Below are 16829 nucleotides of genomic sequence, written 5' to 3' on the forward strand. Positions count from 1 at the left end.
GCTCTCCTGTAAGTGATTCGGTAACTGAGCCAGCAAAGTTTGCAGGGGTCAGGTCCAGCAATTCATTTAGTCACGGGTCAGCTGAGTCACGAGTGAGCTTGCCAGGAGAAGGCTCTTTTAGGGTGTCTGTCAGGTCTCCTGTACTTACCTGCCTCTCTCTCCATCCTATTAAATCCTGCATCACTGGATGGCTGCAGGAACAGCGGTTTGGAGTGGTTTTAAAGACACGTGGCTTGAAAGATTTGCAGAACTCTCCAGCAGAGTGTTCCCTGATGGAATTAAGTGAGGAAAAGGTGGTGGCAGCCTGAGGAGTCCCTGGGCACGTGTGCGTGGCTGGGATTCTGCTGAAGACTGGAGCAGGGATAGTACAAGGGCATGGGAAGGCAGGTCTGATCCCAGCTGGATCCAGTGTATTCCTGGCCAGTGGACTTTCCAGAGGGACATTCAGGCTGTGAGGGCCAGCAATATCATTTTCTTTTGGTCAGGGTGCTTTGAAAGCATGAGCAGGATGATGCAGGATGAATAATTGCTAACGAGCCACAAACTCCACGTTGGCAGACAAGGAGCACTGCTGCTCCAGGGATAAATTCACTCAGCACAAATCATGCTTTCTCCTTTTTTTGAGTATTTTAACAGGTTTTACTGTGTTCTTTGCTCCAGGGGCTTATATTCCCGCAGTGCAAAGCCCTTGTGCGGGGTGGGCACCCCAGGAAGGGCCGCCCTGAAGTGACTTTTGTTTTCTTGCAGAGTGTGACTGGAGCTGTAACGCCTGTAAAGGTCCCCAGAGGACCGACTGCCTGCAGTGCATGGAGGGCCACGTCCTCCACGAAGGAGCTTGTGTGGAACAGTGCCCTGCAGCTTTCTACCGGGAATCAGACACGTGCCAGAGTGAGTTCTTCTGGAGTCTGACATGCTCCCCTCCTTGTCTCCAAGGTGGTATCGAGCTGAACTCTTTGCCTGTGACTTTTTAGGGTGTGACCAACCCTGCCTTCAGTGTCACCGAGCAGCAGACGAGTGCAGCCTCTGCCAAGCCCCATTCTTCCTCTTGGACACTCGTTGTGTTCCCAAGTGTGGGGAGAGATATTATGCAGACCACGCAAAGCAGAAGTGCACAGGTAAGCACAATGGTGGCAGTGGTCAAATGAGGCAGCTCTTAACTCTTTGCCCCTTGCTTTGACTATTTCTGTCAGGTGGGTAAGACACAAATAGCAGTGTTTTTGTTCTGTGCACCAGTGGCTGCAAGGGTTTTGCAGTGTCTCAGTGGGGTTGTGCTTTCCATCCGCTTCAGCTTGTCCTCCTGGGTGCCTGGAGTGTGACAGTGACAGCCTGTGCCACCTCTGCGACAGCACCACGTTTCTGAAGAATCACATTTGTGTTTCTGCCTGTGGCCAGGGTTTCTATGGCAATACACGGACCAGAGAGTGTGAAGAAGGTGAGTGTCTCTCATGACAAAGTGACTGAGCCGGCAGGTTTCCAGCAGATTTTAAGGCCAGAAGAAATGTTCATTCAGTCACGTTTTCGGAATTCACTTTTGTGCATTTCCCTGTTGGAAGTCAGCAGCTGTTTTTCTCCAGTTTTTTGGTTTCGTAAGATGTGCATGTATGTGGTTTTCTAAGTGATGTTGCCTGGCTGAGTGTGGAGGCACATCTTTCCAGCAGCATCATTTATCATCTGTGTAAAACAAACGACAAAATATCTTGGGGGAAATCCCTTCCTAAACCAACTTCAGTTGTAACTTATCCTTCCTTTATTCTAAATGAAGATTTACAAGTCTATCTTGCAGGGCAAGCCAGAGTATGTTGTTCTGTGATGGGGAAATCAAGATGGGAAGTGATTTGCCAAAGTCATGGTCGGGTTTGGGGTGGATTGCAGTTTTTGAAGGTAGTGTTTCTCCACCTGGGTCAGGAGTGAACAGGGCATCGTAAGGGTCTGCTCTGTTCCCCCAGGAATGGTGGTGACAGGCACGATGCCAACACTGCCCGTGGTAATCCCTTCAGTAATACCTCTCCCTTGTTTCATTGCAGCCAGGGAACATCCCTGGAGATCCCGTGTGAGCGGCACCCTCACCGTCGGCATTGGCGGGGTGACAGCCCTGGACCTGTCGCTGCTGGGTGTGTGTGATCCAGGCGGTGGCACGGGCCAGCTCCTGTTCCACCTGGACAGCATTCCCTCCAACGGCAGGCTGCTGGTGGTGGTGGCTGGGCAGGAGGTGCTGCTGAGCCAAGGAGACCACTTCAACTGCAGGGATGTGCAGGAGAGGAGGGTCCGCTTTGTGCACAGCAAAGACAGACCCAGGTGAGACTTTTTGCTCGGCTTTTGCCTTAAAAAAAGGGCATGTGTCTTTAGAACAGGCATTTCCTCCTTCCTTGGAAGCACACCTCTCCCTGCTGTTAATTCAACTACCAATTTACTTATGCTCTGTCATGCTATAACTGAGGGTTAATCCTGGCAATCCTGGAGCTTCTGTTCTGAGGCCAGAAAAGTGACTTTTTTCTTTTGCAGCAAAGAGCTGACATTTAGAGTTGACACTTTATCTTGGAGGTGCCATCCGATGTGGATAACATTAGTTAAAGGGAAATGAGGGTGTATTATTACAGAGCTAAAGGTATTTTATTACATGTTGTGACTGCTGTGAATCCTCAGGAAAAAAATACTGTAAAAACAGAATTGAAAAAACTTGAGTTAAAGCTTGTGTCACCGAGCCAGTCATTTTTACTGAATATATAATATGTTTATCATCATTGAGTCCTGCAAAAGCACTTCATTAATTTATATTATCCTGTATTTTGACTTGTTGGGGACTTCTTTAGGAAAGGAAAGTTTTCCTTGAAGGTCAGCGATCAACAATCCTTCTCCCTCCCTGAGGTGATCAACATTCAAGCATTTTCAACAGAGGTAACGTAACCAAGCTTGGAAACAACCCTGAATTTTGTACCATTTTTAGCCCTGGTTTCTTGCAGGGATAACAAGGGAGCTGGGCAGAACTCGAGCTGGAGTTCAGGTCAGGCAAATCAGACTCAGCTCTCCCTTAGGAGAGGCAGCCAAGAGCCACATGGAAGAAGGGGACTTGGGGAAGTGACTGAAGAAGTTGGCCTGTGTCATTTTGCTTGTGCAGGGAGTTGCAGCTGTGCAATCGTAGGGAAATTATCAGGGAGGGCTAAGGGGTCCCTGCTGCTCCAATTATCCTTTGGATCTGCGGATGCTCTGCTTCAGCCTCTTACTGCAGGGCAATTGAGCCATGATTGATCCCGATGGCAGGGCTGCTTTGACACTCAGGCTTAATGCTCTGTTCTAGGACAGTTGGGAATTAAATCAGCATGAGCTGTTTAAAGTGTGTCTCTTAAACTGCTCCCCACTTCTGGGCAAGGTGATGGTACTGCCAAGTGCCCCTGTCTTTTATTATGGTTATTCAAAGTCCGTGGAACAATATTGTGGAGGGGCCTCACCCCAGAGGTGGTACAGGCATCTTAACTGGGGCCAGGTTTCCAAGGAGGCTTTGCAGCTTTGCACTGAGCTTTTTCCAGAGTGGAGAGCTCTAGCAGAAGTTGTGGCTACTTGGCATATTCTTACAAATAAAGAGACTTTAAAGTGCATCCTCAGAGAGGCATTAAATGGCTTGATAAGAACTCTTTTAGTGCCAACTCCCTCCTGCCTACAAGCCTGGCTCAGCCTCCATCCCTACCATGAGTAATTTATATTCCATATTAGTCATTCCCATAACTTCTGGAAATTAGAAGTGTTCTAGTTTGTCCTTTAGTGTAAGACAAAGTGTGGATTTGGATCCTGCCGGGTGTATATTGATTCTGGCTGGCACTGAGATCTTTGCTCAGTCTAATTCCTGTTTACCCCAGTAGGACGTTCACCTAAGTAAGAGCTGCAGTGGCTGCCCCAGAATACATAAGTGAGCTTTAATGGTAGGAATTTTGCCTGTTGATCCCTAATAACCCTCAGAAGTCGTGCACAGGTGATGTGGCAGCAGGAATGTTCCCAGGGCTTTGACTTTGTCCCTGTGGGATCTCTTCCCTCCCGAGGCAGCACGTTCCCAATGGCAAAGGATGTTTCTTGGGATCAATAGACACTGCAGATTTAAACTTTCTTGACAACTAAAAAATAAAGAAGTAATTTAAACCAGCAGAAATGTGGGATCTTTGGTGTAGGTTGAATAAGGCTATGGGAAATCGTAAAAATTAAATAACTGCTGGTGCTGATGACACCCATTTTGCTGTCATCCCAAAGGGTAACAAAGATCAGCTGGAGTCAGATGCTTTCTGTATAAATATCCTAAGTTTTCTCCTTTCCTAAGCTTGCTGTGGCATGAGAATCTTCTTTTAATGTGACTAATTCAGCCTAAATGCTAAATATTCTTAGATCTGACCATAGGGGAGAAAGGTGTGGAGAGTGATTTTCTACTTCTTAGAAACAGGAGATTTCTAGGGATGAAGCGAGCTGGTTTCCTTAACCCCAAACTTTTCATTCCATACTTTAATCATGATCCAATCCCCAAGGTTTAGCAGCCACCTCAGAGCCCCTTTTGCGTTTCAGGCCCCATCTGTGATCAGAAATGAGCCCCTGCTTGTCGGCAGAGGGGAAAGCGGGACGATAACAGAGCAGTTGCTTGGTGTGAGGGACAGTGACAATCCTCAGGACGTCGTGCTGATGGTTGTGGAGCCTCCACGCCACGGGCAGCTGCTCAGGGCTCCCGGGGACTCGGCATCTTCCGTCCACACGTTCCACCCGGATGACCTCGCGGGGGGCCGGCTGCGTTACGCCCACGATGGCTCTGCCACCTGGGACGATGCTGTTCTCCTGCAGGTGAACGATGGGTTCCACTTCCAGAACATCCTGTTCCACGTCAGGATTGCTCCAGAGGTATGTGCTGTGACAGGAACCCCGGCAGGCAAATTAAAAGTCTTAAACCGCTCCTGCGTCCAGCCCCGACATCCACACTTCAAGTACCTTGAATTAATATGGGATAAAGGTGTGGAAAAAAAAGAGCCACAGGAATAATTTGAAGGCTAGAAAACCCACCAAGTAGCAAAAGATTTTGGTGGATGCTCAGAGAGAATGAGGATGGTGATAAAGGACAAAATTGTGGAGGGAGACTCAGGTCAGGAAGGTTTAGGGTCAGCGACAGGAAATTAGGAATCAGAGGACAAGGTCAGTTCTGCAGGCTGAGAATTGGGTCTGAGGAATACAGGTGAAGGGTGCACAACCCCTCTGGAAGCAGACAGCCAGGGTGGGATGCATGAGAAATTCCAGAATACTCTTGATCCCTTGAAAATCTATTTCCATCAGGGCAGCTTTACTGACGTTCCAATAAGCCTTTTCCTGCTGTCCCCCTGCCCTCAGGGTGACAGGAGCCCTCGGCTGGTGACAAATTCCCTGGTGTGGGTGCCCCAGGGAGGCATGCTCCAGATCTCCAAGACCATCCTGCACGCCGAGCTACCCGGTGCCCGGGACTCCGAGATCACCTACACCATCACCAAGGACCAGCCCAGGCATGGTAAATATCTTTGGAATTCTGTTGTCAAAGAGCAGCTTTCCATCCCACTTCCATGGGGTTTTGTCCACATCCAATAGAATTTTTGGGGATATTTTCTTACAATACTACACTGGATAAATGCTGCTAAACTCATCTTTTTCCACTTCAAATGGGCATGCAAAGTAACAAAGTACTTTTACCCTGCCTGGCCATCTGATCCTGTCCTTTCTCCAGTGGGAGTGAAATCCTGGTGGATTTACAGCCCTGAGAGAGCAGAATCTTACTGCTAAAAGATACTATTCTACAACAAATGCCTAGTTTAAGAGGAGCACAGAGTAATATCTGTCTCTAGAAACTTCTGAGCAAAAGTTTACCTTGAAGAATTCCCTAAATTCCATGACATTTAATTTGTACCAATGGAAGGGGCTGCTGGCTCAAACAGGAATTAGTGACATTTGCATTTGTAGATAATTCTTGTCCCCAGATTCCTTTGGGGAGGCTCTGAGCTCAACTCTCAGAGCAATGACTTTCTCTGGCAACCCTGTGCTTAGGAAGTGTCTTCTGGGAACAGGCTGAGGAGGAGCATGGAAGGTTCTGGGATTTGTGGCTGAGCAATAAATGGAGAGAAACCAGATGGAACAGAGAAGGCATCATATGTGGAGGGAAAGGAAATATGGAGAGAAAAAAAACCACATTCTTTTCCCACTCAGCATCACCATTTTCTTCACTAAAACCATGTCTTTAAATAACATACTTTGCATTTCTAAGAAATGATACCACGTTTAATTTGCTGAGCCAGAGAAAATTAGAGGGTCCCTCTAGCAACATCCCTGGGGTTTTATTGCCTTTTGCTGTGAGGATGGGCTGTTTTCCATGGCAGCTGCCAGCACCTGATGGAAACAGAGATCATGTGAGTTCTGCAGGTTAGAAGAGAAGTAATTCATTTGTATTCCCCCTTTAGTTTTCTGCAGATGAAGGTCTGTCTTCTCATTTTTAATAAGCATTTACATGAAAACAGGAATTTTTTCCCCGAGGAGCTTGTCTCCTGCTGCCTAACCCTAACTAAAATTTATAATCCTGTGTTTGTATCACCATAATTATCTCTGCTGTGATTAATTGCGAGAACACAAACGGGTTTGTAGCTGCAGGTGAGGAATAAGCAGCAAAAATCAATGATCTTCAAAATTTTATCTAAACTACTGTTTTGCAGAAAGTGAGGGGAAAAATTAACAGAGAGAAATGTGGAAAATGAGTCCTGAATCCAAGAGGGCTTATCTGCCTAACTTAGTTCTGTGAGTGATGAAGAAGATATTCATACCTGTAGAAAATATGTAATTTGATTTTTAGATTTTTAGGGGAACTCCCAGGAGCAAACCTGTAAGATTTGGAATGTAATTAGGGCACTGATAAGGGAATATTAGCACAGGGTTGGATGATCAAATGAAAGTGTGATATTTCAGCTTGCTGAGTTATTTTCTTGTTGCTCCAACTGTTTGAGGGTGGTTTAGGGAAATGAAATGGGATGGGTATTTTGCACAATGGAATGATTAATAATCCATGAACAGAATTATCAATCTGTTTAACAGAATTAATTAACAAAGTGCTAATTCTGATGTGAACCTCAAAAAGGCCAAGTGCAATTGGAGATTTCTGTTCAGACAAATCCATCAGGTGGACTTTTCGGCATAATAAGTTCCCAAAAGAGCTAGAAAAGAGCTGGCCTTGAAGAGATGAGTCTGCTGCTTTCTGACCCCAAGGTTGTGCCCTGGAAGGGAAGATGGAGAGCCTGCTGCAAGGCACCTCTCCCTCCTCGTGTTCTCACAAGTGCCCTTTGCTTTTCCCAGGGGAAGTGGTGCTCCTGGTCCCGATGCCGGCGGACGGCCCCGCAGACTCGTGGCAGCTTTTGCCTGATGGAAGAGCAGCCTCTCCCACAACCTCCTTCACCCAGCAGGACATCAACGATGGCATTGTGTGGTACAGGCACTCTGGAGCTGAAGTAGAGAGCGACTCCTTCCAATTCCAGGTATTCCTCATCAAATTAATTCCTGAAGGGAATTGATATAAATTAGTATAAAAATAAATTCCCGGAGGGTCACATGGTAACTCTCTGAGATTACTCCTCTTGCCTTTCCCTTTATCCTGTGATCCCAGGTTTTAAAATGGCACAGGTATGTGTGTCAGTAAGTACTTGTGTTTGCACACAGACTGATGTGTCTGTAGGTACATGTTGGGTGCCTGAAGATGACGTGCAGCTCATATCCCGGATGTTTGGATGCCCCGTCTGCAGCTCAGACGGGAGGTTCGAGTCCTTGATGCTGCCTGGCAAATACATCACCCTCTCATAACACCTGTAATATTTCCACCAAGTACCTTTTTGAAGATGGTTTTGCAAGCCCCAAAGCCACACACAACCCTCCTGCTGCCTCCCCTAAGCTAATAATTTGATTTTGGCTGGAGAGTCCTTCGTCTTGCAAACAGGCAAAAAGGTAGAAGAACTCCCCAGCAGCTGGAAAACTAAAATAAATCCAACCTCCCCGCAGGTTTAACAGCCATAAAATTCCTCAGGCAGGTCCTTGCTGTTTGCTGGGAAGGTTTAACAGCCTCCCCTAACGCTAAACCCACGCCAACACTTGCACTCAGTGTTTGTTACATCTGGTTTACAAGGCAGAAGCAATTACTGTAGCACCGGAGAGGCAATTAAGGTAATTTCTAAAGTAATTAACATAAGTGATAATGAGGAATTTGTGAGCGTCAGTGTTGAACAAGCTAATCTTTAGCTTAATTGCTGCGTTCCTCTTGTAGACCATGCATTTTGCATGAGTTGGATGTTTGGGTTTGGTATCTGGGAGCAGGAGCAATAATTGTATGGAGAACTGTGAAAGGGAGCTGGGGTTACTGGGATCACCTCGGGACGCCGTGGCACACCTGTCCAAACCTTGAGCCCTGGGTTGGGGCACCTCAGAAAGGGCCAACACGTTGCTTTCATCAGTATTGTGACAGAGCACGTGCAGCAAATGGCTAAAATCATGTCATTCATTTAATCACAACATGTATTTTTTATGCGTTTTCTTGAAATGGAGCTTCACGAAGGGAGCTGTATTTCTTTGTCTACCTCACCTCAGGACTGCTGGGAACATGTGCAGGCTCATCTCTAGGGAATGGTTCTGGTCCTCTGAATTTTTAGCAATTTAATAGCATTTGCTTTATATGTCTTCACTGCAGACCTGCAATTATGAGTTAGGTACCCTTGCCTTCACTTTTGGTGTTATAGTGGTTTATGGAAAATATTTGTGGGTCTGTGAAACACAACCTGTCGTGGAAGCTGTTGGGATCACAGGGAGCCACTGCCAAGACAGTGCCACTGTTAAAAGACCAGTTATTTTCACCTTTGTCAGCACAATCTCATTTTGAGGGGGGGAGGAAGGTTTAAGAAGCCACTATTTTTGCTGTTCCTGGGATGAAAGGCTCCACTAAGCTGCACAGGCAGTTGGAGTAAAACTCAGGAAATCTGTGGTAGGGACTGGGGGAAGCAGGAAAGGGAAGGTGTCTCTTTGCCTTCCCAGATCAGGAGGAAAGGAGAGGGAAAGTATGAAGTGCAGTAGAAATGCAGGGGTGTTCTGTCAGGTATTCATTCACATAATCTTTCCCTCCCAGGTGTCCAGCTCTGCCAGTCCACAAACCACCTTGGAAAGCCACGTGTTCAATGTTGCTGTTCTGCCCCAGACACCCAGAGCACCTCAGCTTTCCCTGGGCTCCTCTTTGCACATGGCTGTAAGTGATATACACCAGACAGCTGGAGTAGGAATGGGAAAACAAGAAAGGTTAGAAGAGTAAATGGTGGGCAGGGTGGAACGTTGAAAAACTTGGTATTAAAACCATGGAACGTTCAACCATGGAACGTTGAAAAACTTGGTATTAAAAGTGATGAATGTCTAGACTGTGTTAATGGAAAAGGTGATCTTGAAGTTTAAAGTTGATTTTGTAGGCTCAGACTTTGGGGTAAGCCTTCTCCATGTGTTCCCATCACATGTGGGTGAAGTCCAGCCTTCCCTTCTACTCCTGCTGTCTCCTGCCTGCCAGACAGGACCAGGAAAGGCCAAAGGCGGTGGTGGGAGAGGGATGAGTGAAAACTCCATGGCACAATGGCCTTGTCAAGGTTTAAAATAGCGGTGACCTTTCCCATGGTAATAAAACATGCTCAGACTGCTACTTGGAGCAATGTATCTTTCTGCTCCCGACTTTCTGTTGTTGTCATTATTGACGGAATTGATGGGAGAGATGTCTGGCAGAGCCACGAGGAGCTGGGTTTTATAGCTAATTACACACCACAAAATTCAATAGGGCCATAAAATACACTTTACCTCACCACCTGAGAGTCCTACCTTCGGGAGAGACAAATAGGCCTTGGAGGCAACTGGGAAGCAACCATAACCTTAAATCTTTCCATCATAAAATTGCACTTCCTTGCCTCAATGTGATGGAGTTCTGTTCATTTGTCTTCAGCCTCCTTCAGAATTAGACTTCCAATATGTGAAGTCTTCCCATCCCTCTAGTCTTCACTTGTCCTACTGGGAAAGGTCAGAAAAAGTTTGGTGACTATTTGGTGGTTAAACTGGACATAACATAGATACTGTTTTTTCTTCAAGTTACCTGTTCCCCCCATGCTGGTGAAAGGATTTTATTCCTGTTCCTTAACCTTTCATGTTCCAAAGCAGATTAATTAATTGCCTGTATCCTTAATTTAGCTCGTTTTCTCCCTATTTTGCTCAGGATTATGAAATGAGCTGGATGCTTTTCATACCCACTGAGCTGTTTAATTCAGTGACTTCTTGGAGCTGTTAATTCTGCAGGATTAAGGTTCATGAACACATGCAAATTAACTGCTTTTGGGCACCTAAGTCTTTTCATGCAGCACCCTAATTCCTGTAATGTCTTACCTGCCTTTGGCTCATAATAATCCTGTTATGGAAGGATCAGAGCAGTTTTAGACAGGTTTAAAACAAAGGGGGGAAAGCTTCTCTCTATTCCAATGAAAGGGCTGAGTCATTTTTAGAATTACTCTTAAAAAAAAATCAAGTCCAGCTGCATCAGACTATACCAGAAAACTGTGTAGGCAGTGACTTATGTCTGTCCAGGGAGGTTTTGATCAAACTAGGTTTTCCTTTCTCTCTTTTTAGTTGCTCTAGGTCAGAAGAGAAACCTGTCCAGCTGTGAGTGTGGAGGTTGTACATCTGCAGGGGACAGGGTGTCAGCTTTGGGGTTAAAAACTAGGCCTTTACATTCAAAGATTGTCTTATATTTAACTTCAGCAATTCTCTTTCAATGCATTTTTGGGTGTACCTTTCCTTGTCTCTGGCCTTGATGCTCTTGGTCTAATGTGTTTATTGAGGTGCTGGAGGACCGTGTGACAGTGATTGAGCCCCATCACCTCTCCTTTGTAGACCCAGAGGTTCCCAGTGAGAAAATCCTGTTCAACGTGACTGTCCCTCTTCTTCCTGGCCAAGGCAAGTGACCCTGTTCAGAACATGGCAGAAAACCATGTTTCCTGAGCACAGCGCATTTTTCCCTCGAGCATCACTCTGTGGAGGCACCTGTTAATCTGTTCAGCCTCCTTCCTTGGCTTCCAAACACCTCCTTCCTTAACCCCACTTGCAGCCGTGGAATCAAGTGGCTTCCTCCTGTTCACGCTGCTCTCTCTGCCTCTGTAGGTATCGTGGAGCACAGGGACAGGCCTCTGTCCCCTGTCAGGTATTTCACCCAGGCAGACATAAACCACGGCAAGATTGCCTATCGCCCGCCGACCGCAGCTCCTCACCTCAGGGAGATCATCGCCTTCTCCTTTGCAGGTGAGGCTCCCTGTGTTCCCTGTAGGACCTACAGGGAGCTGGACTGCTGCTGTTCCTCCATGGGGAGGAGAGACTCCTGTCTGGCTGAATGTCAGCACTTGCTCTCTCCAAAAGTCTCTGAATCCACGTCAGTAGGTGCTTTCTTGTCCTGCCTGGAGTGACTCTGTGCTTGTGTTTTGTCCTGTCAGGTCTCCCAGAGTCCGTGAACTTCCGATTCATAGGTATGTGAACCACTTGCACTTTTTATCCATCTGCCCTTCCCGTTACCTGCTGCTCCCTGGCCTTTCTTCTGCTGCAGGCACACGTATGGGTGCTCAGTAGGAATTTCTGGAAAAACACATGCCTGGGGAATATTAATTCATCTGAGTCCCAGCAGTGTTTTATAGAAGCTGAGCTGCAGCTTTAGTAGAGATATCTTTTTCCAGTGGTTTCCTGGGATCCATCCTAAAAGCCTGATTCATTCCTGTTTTCCCCCTGTGCGAACAAGGAGTTTTATGCTGTTGTTTGTTTTAATACAGCGTGGAAACATATCTGCAATTAAATTGCCATAATAAGCTACTTGCTTGTTTAACACATCCTTCCCTTTCCATATGGTTTCTGGCTTCCACCAGCAAGACGGAGTCCATGTTCTGACTTAGGAGCACATCTAATAGATCTGTGGAAGACGGGATGTAAACACACAGAGTTGCAGAAGTTTTAGATGAGTTGAGTTAGGGGCAAAGATAAATGCTCTTGGCAGGTGTGAACTGTGTGTCCATAGACAAAGGTGTGGCTTGGAGAGGTGGGAGAGAAGTCAGCGATGTCGGGTGGTGGTTTTGTACAGAAAGGTGCATTTCCCACGTGAGAGTCCCTGCAAAGCCCTCCCTAAAACACTCAGCCGTGGTTTCTGTCTGTGTGCAGTGTCTGGTGGAGAACACACAACCCCAGAGATGGTGTTTGTCATTCACCTGCTCTCTGCAGAGCAGCAGCCTCCAGTCTTCCAGATCGCGGCGCCGTTCCTGGAGGTCAGCCAGGGGGGCAGAGCCGCCATCGGTGAGTGGGGAGCGAGGTTGTTTGGGATGAACCACTGCTGCTCATGTCAGGAAGTTCTCTGGGGGTTTGTAGATACCCCCCTGCTCTATGAACATGTGCACATGTCTCTCCTAAGCCGAGGGTTTGCACAGAGGTCACTTGTGAACCACAGTAGCAATATGGGCATCATCAGGAGACTAATTATTTCCATGAAACCAGCAACTCTTGGCCTAGGGCAGCTCCAGAATTATTTTACTTGTCATGTACTGACTGAATTACGTGGTTTTTGGCTCCAATCACAATAACACCTCACAAACCCTAAGGGATATTCCCAGTGTAGTGTCTGAGGAAGCTGAAGCCACTCTCTCTTTCTCCGGCACAGGGATCCAGTTGGCTGTGAGTGACACGGATACAGCACCCGAGGGTCTTTTCTTTGAGCTGGTGAAACCTCCCCATCATGGCATTGTGCTCAAGTACAGTGCAGGAGTGCAGGAGCTCATGAGAGTGGGTGAGTTGAGTAGGAGTTTGCCTCAGTGCAAGTGTGTACCTGTCCACATGGCTGGGTTAGTTGACCAGGAGTAGAGTCAGATACCCCTGACAGATATGGATGCATCCATAGGGAAGCCCTATCTAGCTATGAGTGCAGAAATCAGCTGGGAAGAAAGGAGGATGGGTGCCCTCCCTGCGAATCTGGAGGAGTCGCTGTGTCTGTGGAACTGGGAAGTTAACAGCTTTTCCTCTGCCCTGCCAGCTCCTTAATAAATGTCCTCATAACTCACAACCCTGTAAGGATGGGATTAAATGCCGGTTTAGTACGTGATTAAGTCTTCTGCTAAACTGGGGCCTTAGGTCATTCAGATTGGATTCCTGCTCTGAACAGAGTCTTCCTGACTTGTGCTGTTTGCTTTTGGGAAGGCGATGCCTTCACCTATGAGGACGTCACTCGGAATGCGCTGCAGTACGTGCACGATGGCTCAGCAGCAGCAGAGGACAGCATGGAAATCTCCGTCACCGACGGTGTCACCACTGTCACCACGGTGCTGAGGGTGGAAGTGTCCCTGCTGGACACCAACGGCCCGCAGCTGGTCCCGGGCTGCTTGCTGGCCGTCACCGTGGCCAGTAAAAGCTCCGTGACTCTCTCTCGGCTGCACCTCGCTTACACTGTAAGTTTTTATCTCTTCCTGAGCCCAGGGAATGCCACCAGTCTCCCTTCCCTTGTCCCCCACAGCCCCTTTGCCACACACCTCCCTGCTGTCAGCGTGGATTCTGCATAGAGAGCCCGAGTTTTCACTGCTACCAAAAGGGGAATAACAGACTCTTTCATCCCACAGGGATTTAAGGCTATCCTCGTTTGACTGTGACAGAGGTGAACTGCCATGCTGAACATGAGAACAGAGTTAATCCCAGATTTTTCTGTCAAACGGACTTGCTAATAAAGCACATGGATTTGCTAAGTGTTAATCCTGTGAACATTTCAGCCCCCTCACCCACCTTCCAAAATTGCCTGGTTTTTTTTTTCTGGGCAGATTTGAAGGGAGAAGGATTAAGCAAGCCAAGATGCTGCACGGCTTGGTGGCTTGAGTTGGTCCCAGGGGTTGTGTGCTGTGCAAGAGTTATCCTGCTGGTGACATTCCCAGGAAAGGTGCTTTACTCCTCACAGATGATTTGGCAGCCAGTGCATTAGCAGTGGGGTTTGGGTCTGAGATTGCAGTGCAGGTGTGAGGCTGGAGAGATCTGAGGTGGTGGCTGTCAGAGATGATTGGGGATGTTTTTTTCCAAGGGATCACTCTGGATAAAAGTCTGGAGTCTGTCCCGTTCTCCTCTTAAAGAGGAAGGCTGACAAGAGAGTTATTCAGGTTTAGTCTCAGTAAGAGGACAGTTAGGGAAAAGAGGATTTCGTTCCTGACCCATATGGTGATTTCTACTCGGGTCTCATTTTTCAGCCAACCAGCAAAAAAACTCTTCTCAGGAAAGATGAGCTGTGATATCATAGAGGTGGTTGTACTTAATGTAGTTGAAAAGAGGCAAAATCAGCTTTTATTTTAGCATGAAGTACTTCAAAAATGAAAATACCAGGTTTATGTCCAACACAGGAGACTGTGTTGATGTGATACCAGGGAACAAAGAAAACCTCTGAGCTGAGAGAAAATGAAAATACATTTTGTGGTAGAGTTTGAAAACGTCAACCCATTTGACTCTCTTCTCATCAGGAGAGCTTCATTTAATATTCATCCGTGGATCTGACCCAGCTAGGCAGATGCAGTTCCCTACAAAACACTTCTTCCTCCTTCCATTTTTAGTGGAGGAAAGCAATGGCTAATTTTCCCTGTTTTGATTTGGTCTGTTCCTTCATGTTTTAGGACAACAATTCTCCTGACTCAGAGATAAGAATCCAGTTGATATCTCTGCCTGCATATGGAACCCTCTTACGGATGTCGGGCTCCCACGATGAAGAGCTTTCCAAGGTTTATAATTTCACCATGGAAGACATCAACAGCCAGAGGATCAGGTAGCAAAGAGAGCTATTCTCCTTCAAGCCATGCCAATTAAAAGCTCTGTGGGTTTTCCCCAGGGATCTCTGGGCTATGTTATGTTAATGCACTGTTTCAAAGGTATTTCTCCCTTTCTTGTCTGTTGTATCCTCTGGGATTATGGATAAGACCATTTTCCAAGTGCAGAATTAAGTGTTTCTGCATGTCTGAAATGCCAATACTTGGTGTAGCTTCAAATTAGGGGGATTTTTTCTGTGTCTGTGATGTCATGGTGACACTTTAGGTAGGCAACACCTAAACCAGTGATTTAAAAGAATTCAGGGAATGAACATGAGGGAGGGTTGGGAACTGAGATGCCACCTCTCTTCCGGGAGGTGTGTGCTCACCTCTGACTGCAGGGACGGGGTGTAGTTTCCTGACTGTCAGTGGGACTCCCTGACCTTGGACTGTGTTTGATTCCACAGCTACTCCACCACGTTTGAGACCAGCAATCAGCCCGTTACGGACATCTTCCACTTTGCTGTTCTTGATGCTGACGACAACCGGCTGGACAGGCAGATGTTCACCATCACTATCACACCTGCCCACACCCTGCCTTCACTCATTGCTTTTGCTGACCACATCACTGTGAGTGGCTGCCCAGGATACTGGAAACAGGGAGAAAAATGGCTTCAAAGTGAGGAATTGGACAGTTTTCCTGGACTGAGGGGAAATCACTGAAAAAATAGGGTGCTGCACATACAATGCTGTGAATCCAAAGGGTTAACAAATCACTTGGAGACCAGAGGAGGCTGACAGTCCACCTGCATCTCTGAACTTCCTCTGCTTACCCCTAGTCTCCTGAGGTTGTTTGGGATGAACTGGTTCTCCCTAGAGTGTCCTGTTGATATCAGTGGAACAAGTCTGACTTATCCTCGTCCAATATTTTGTCCCTTATTTCACCAGCCTGTGTGTAAAATCTGAAAACACCTGGTGCTTTGGACTGACACACAGCATTTCACACTCCTTATTGAAGCCTTTTGAAGCCACCTTCCTCCTTTCCAGCTTTGCATTCCCCCTCCCTTGCCTTCAAAAGGCTCTCTCAGCCAGAAATGCATTTTCTTGCCTTCCAAGAGGTCAGAGTGACTCTGCCAGTTCTCTTCCTGCCCTGATGAAGCCCTCACAGGCTCCTCCTGGGGGCCAGGCAGGCTTTGTTCTTCCCATCTCACCTCACCTCCCAGCTGATTTCCTGCCTGACAGATCTAGGGGAGGATGGGACAGCACTCCAGAACCTGGGCAAGCCTGTTCCATGGAGGCAACCTTGTTCAGTAAGGATTTGTGTTGTGTGCTCTTACTTTCCAGGTGGATGAGGGGGGCAGGATCCCACTGCTGGCTGGTCACCATTTAGCTGCTGGTTATGATACTGCTGCCAAGGAAGACCTGAGGGTCACAGTTGTCACTCTGCCCATGTATGGCTACATCCAAAACACCAAGACAGGTAAACTGCTTGGCTCTCTCCTCTTCCCCCTGGCTGGTTTGTAGCCCTAACAGGATCATACTAATCATATCCCATGGATGGGGTCACTTGTGCTATGCCCAAAAACTGCAGCTTCCACTCCAATGAAGCAGAGTTTGCTTTCCTTAAAGATGTGGAAATCCGTGTTGTAGGAAGTAACATCCATCCTTATACAGCCTTCACTGTGTGCCATTCTTCTCCTAATCCTGCTGCTTTTACGTTTAGTTTATCAGGGACTTTAGTTCATCAGAACACCCCTTCACTAGGGATATTCTGGTTTGCAGGTGAGAGTTTTGGCCCACAGAGTGAGTCTGCTGGCACCACAGACGCATCCTTTTCCCTTCAAGATGTTCTGGAGAACAGCATTTACTACTTCCAGAGTGTCCATGAAAGCATTGAGCCCACGAGTGATGTTTTCAGCTTTTATGTGAGCGATGGCTTCAGCCAGTCTGAGGTGCAGAGCATCAACATCACGATCCAGGTACGCCCGTGCTCGTGGGCTG

At 47.1% G+C, this 16829-nt stretch overlaps 1 protein-coding gene across 1 annotated transcript in view; it reads left to right on the plus strand.

Moving 5' to 3' along the window:
- The window catches only part of FRAS1 (Fraser extracellular matrix complex subunit 1), a 70296-nt gene that overhangs the window by 33321 nt on the left and 20146 nt on the right, over positions 1-16829 (plus strand). The window contains exons 22-40 of the mRNA XM_027668207.1: positions 748-888; positions 972-1115; positions 1289-1432; positions 2025-2295; positions 2811-2895; positions 4543-4869; positions 5350-5503; positions 7327-7505; positions 9137-9253; positions 10872-10986; positions 11191-11328; positions 11517-11549; positions 12229-12360; positions 12722-12847; positions 13255-13502; positions 14700-14848; positions 15296-15458; positions 16173-16308; positions 16611-16807. Coding sequence (XP_027524008.1) covers positions 748-888; positions 972-1115; positions 1289-1432; positions 2025-2295; positions 2811-2895; positions 4543-4869; positions 5350-5503; positions 7327-7505; positions 9137-9253; positions 10872-10986; positions 11191-11328; positions 11517-11549; positions 12229-12360; positions 12722-12847; positions 13255-13502; positions 14700-14848; positions 15296-15458; positions 16173-16308; positions 16611-16807 — 2999 coding nt within the window. The remainder of the gene's footprint in view (positions 1-747; positions 889-971; positions 1116-1288; positions 1433-2024; positions 2296-2810; positions 2896-4542; positions 4870-5349; positions 5504-7326; positions 7506-9136; positions 9254-10871; positions 10987-11190; positions 11329-11516; positions 11550-12228; positions 12361-12721; positions 12848-13254; positions 13503-14699; positions 14849-15295; positions 15459-16172; positions 16309-16610; positions 16808-16829) is intronic.

Source organism: Corapipo altera, unplaced genomic scaffold (genome assembly GCF_003945725.1).
Source record: "Corapipo altera isolate COAL_440 unplaced genomic scaffold, ASM394572v1 214, whole genome shotgun sequence".
Taxonomy (NCBI): domain Eukaryota; kingdom Metazoa; phylum Chordata; class Aves; order Passeriformes; family Pipridae; genus Corapipo; species Corapipo altera.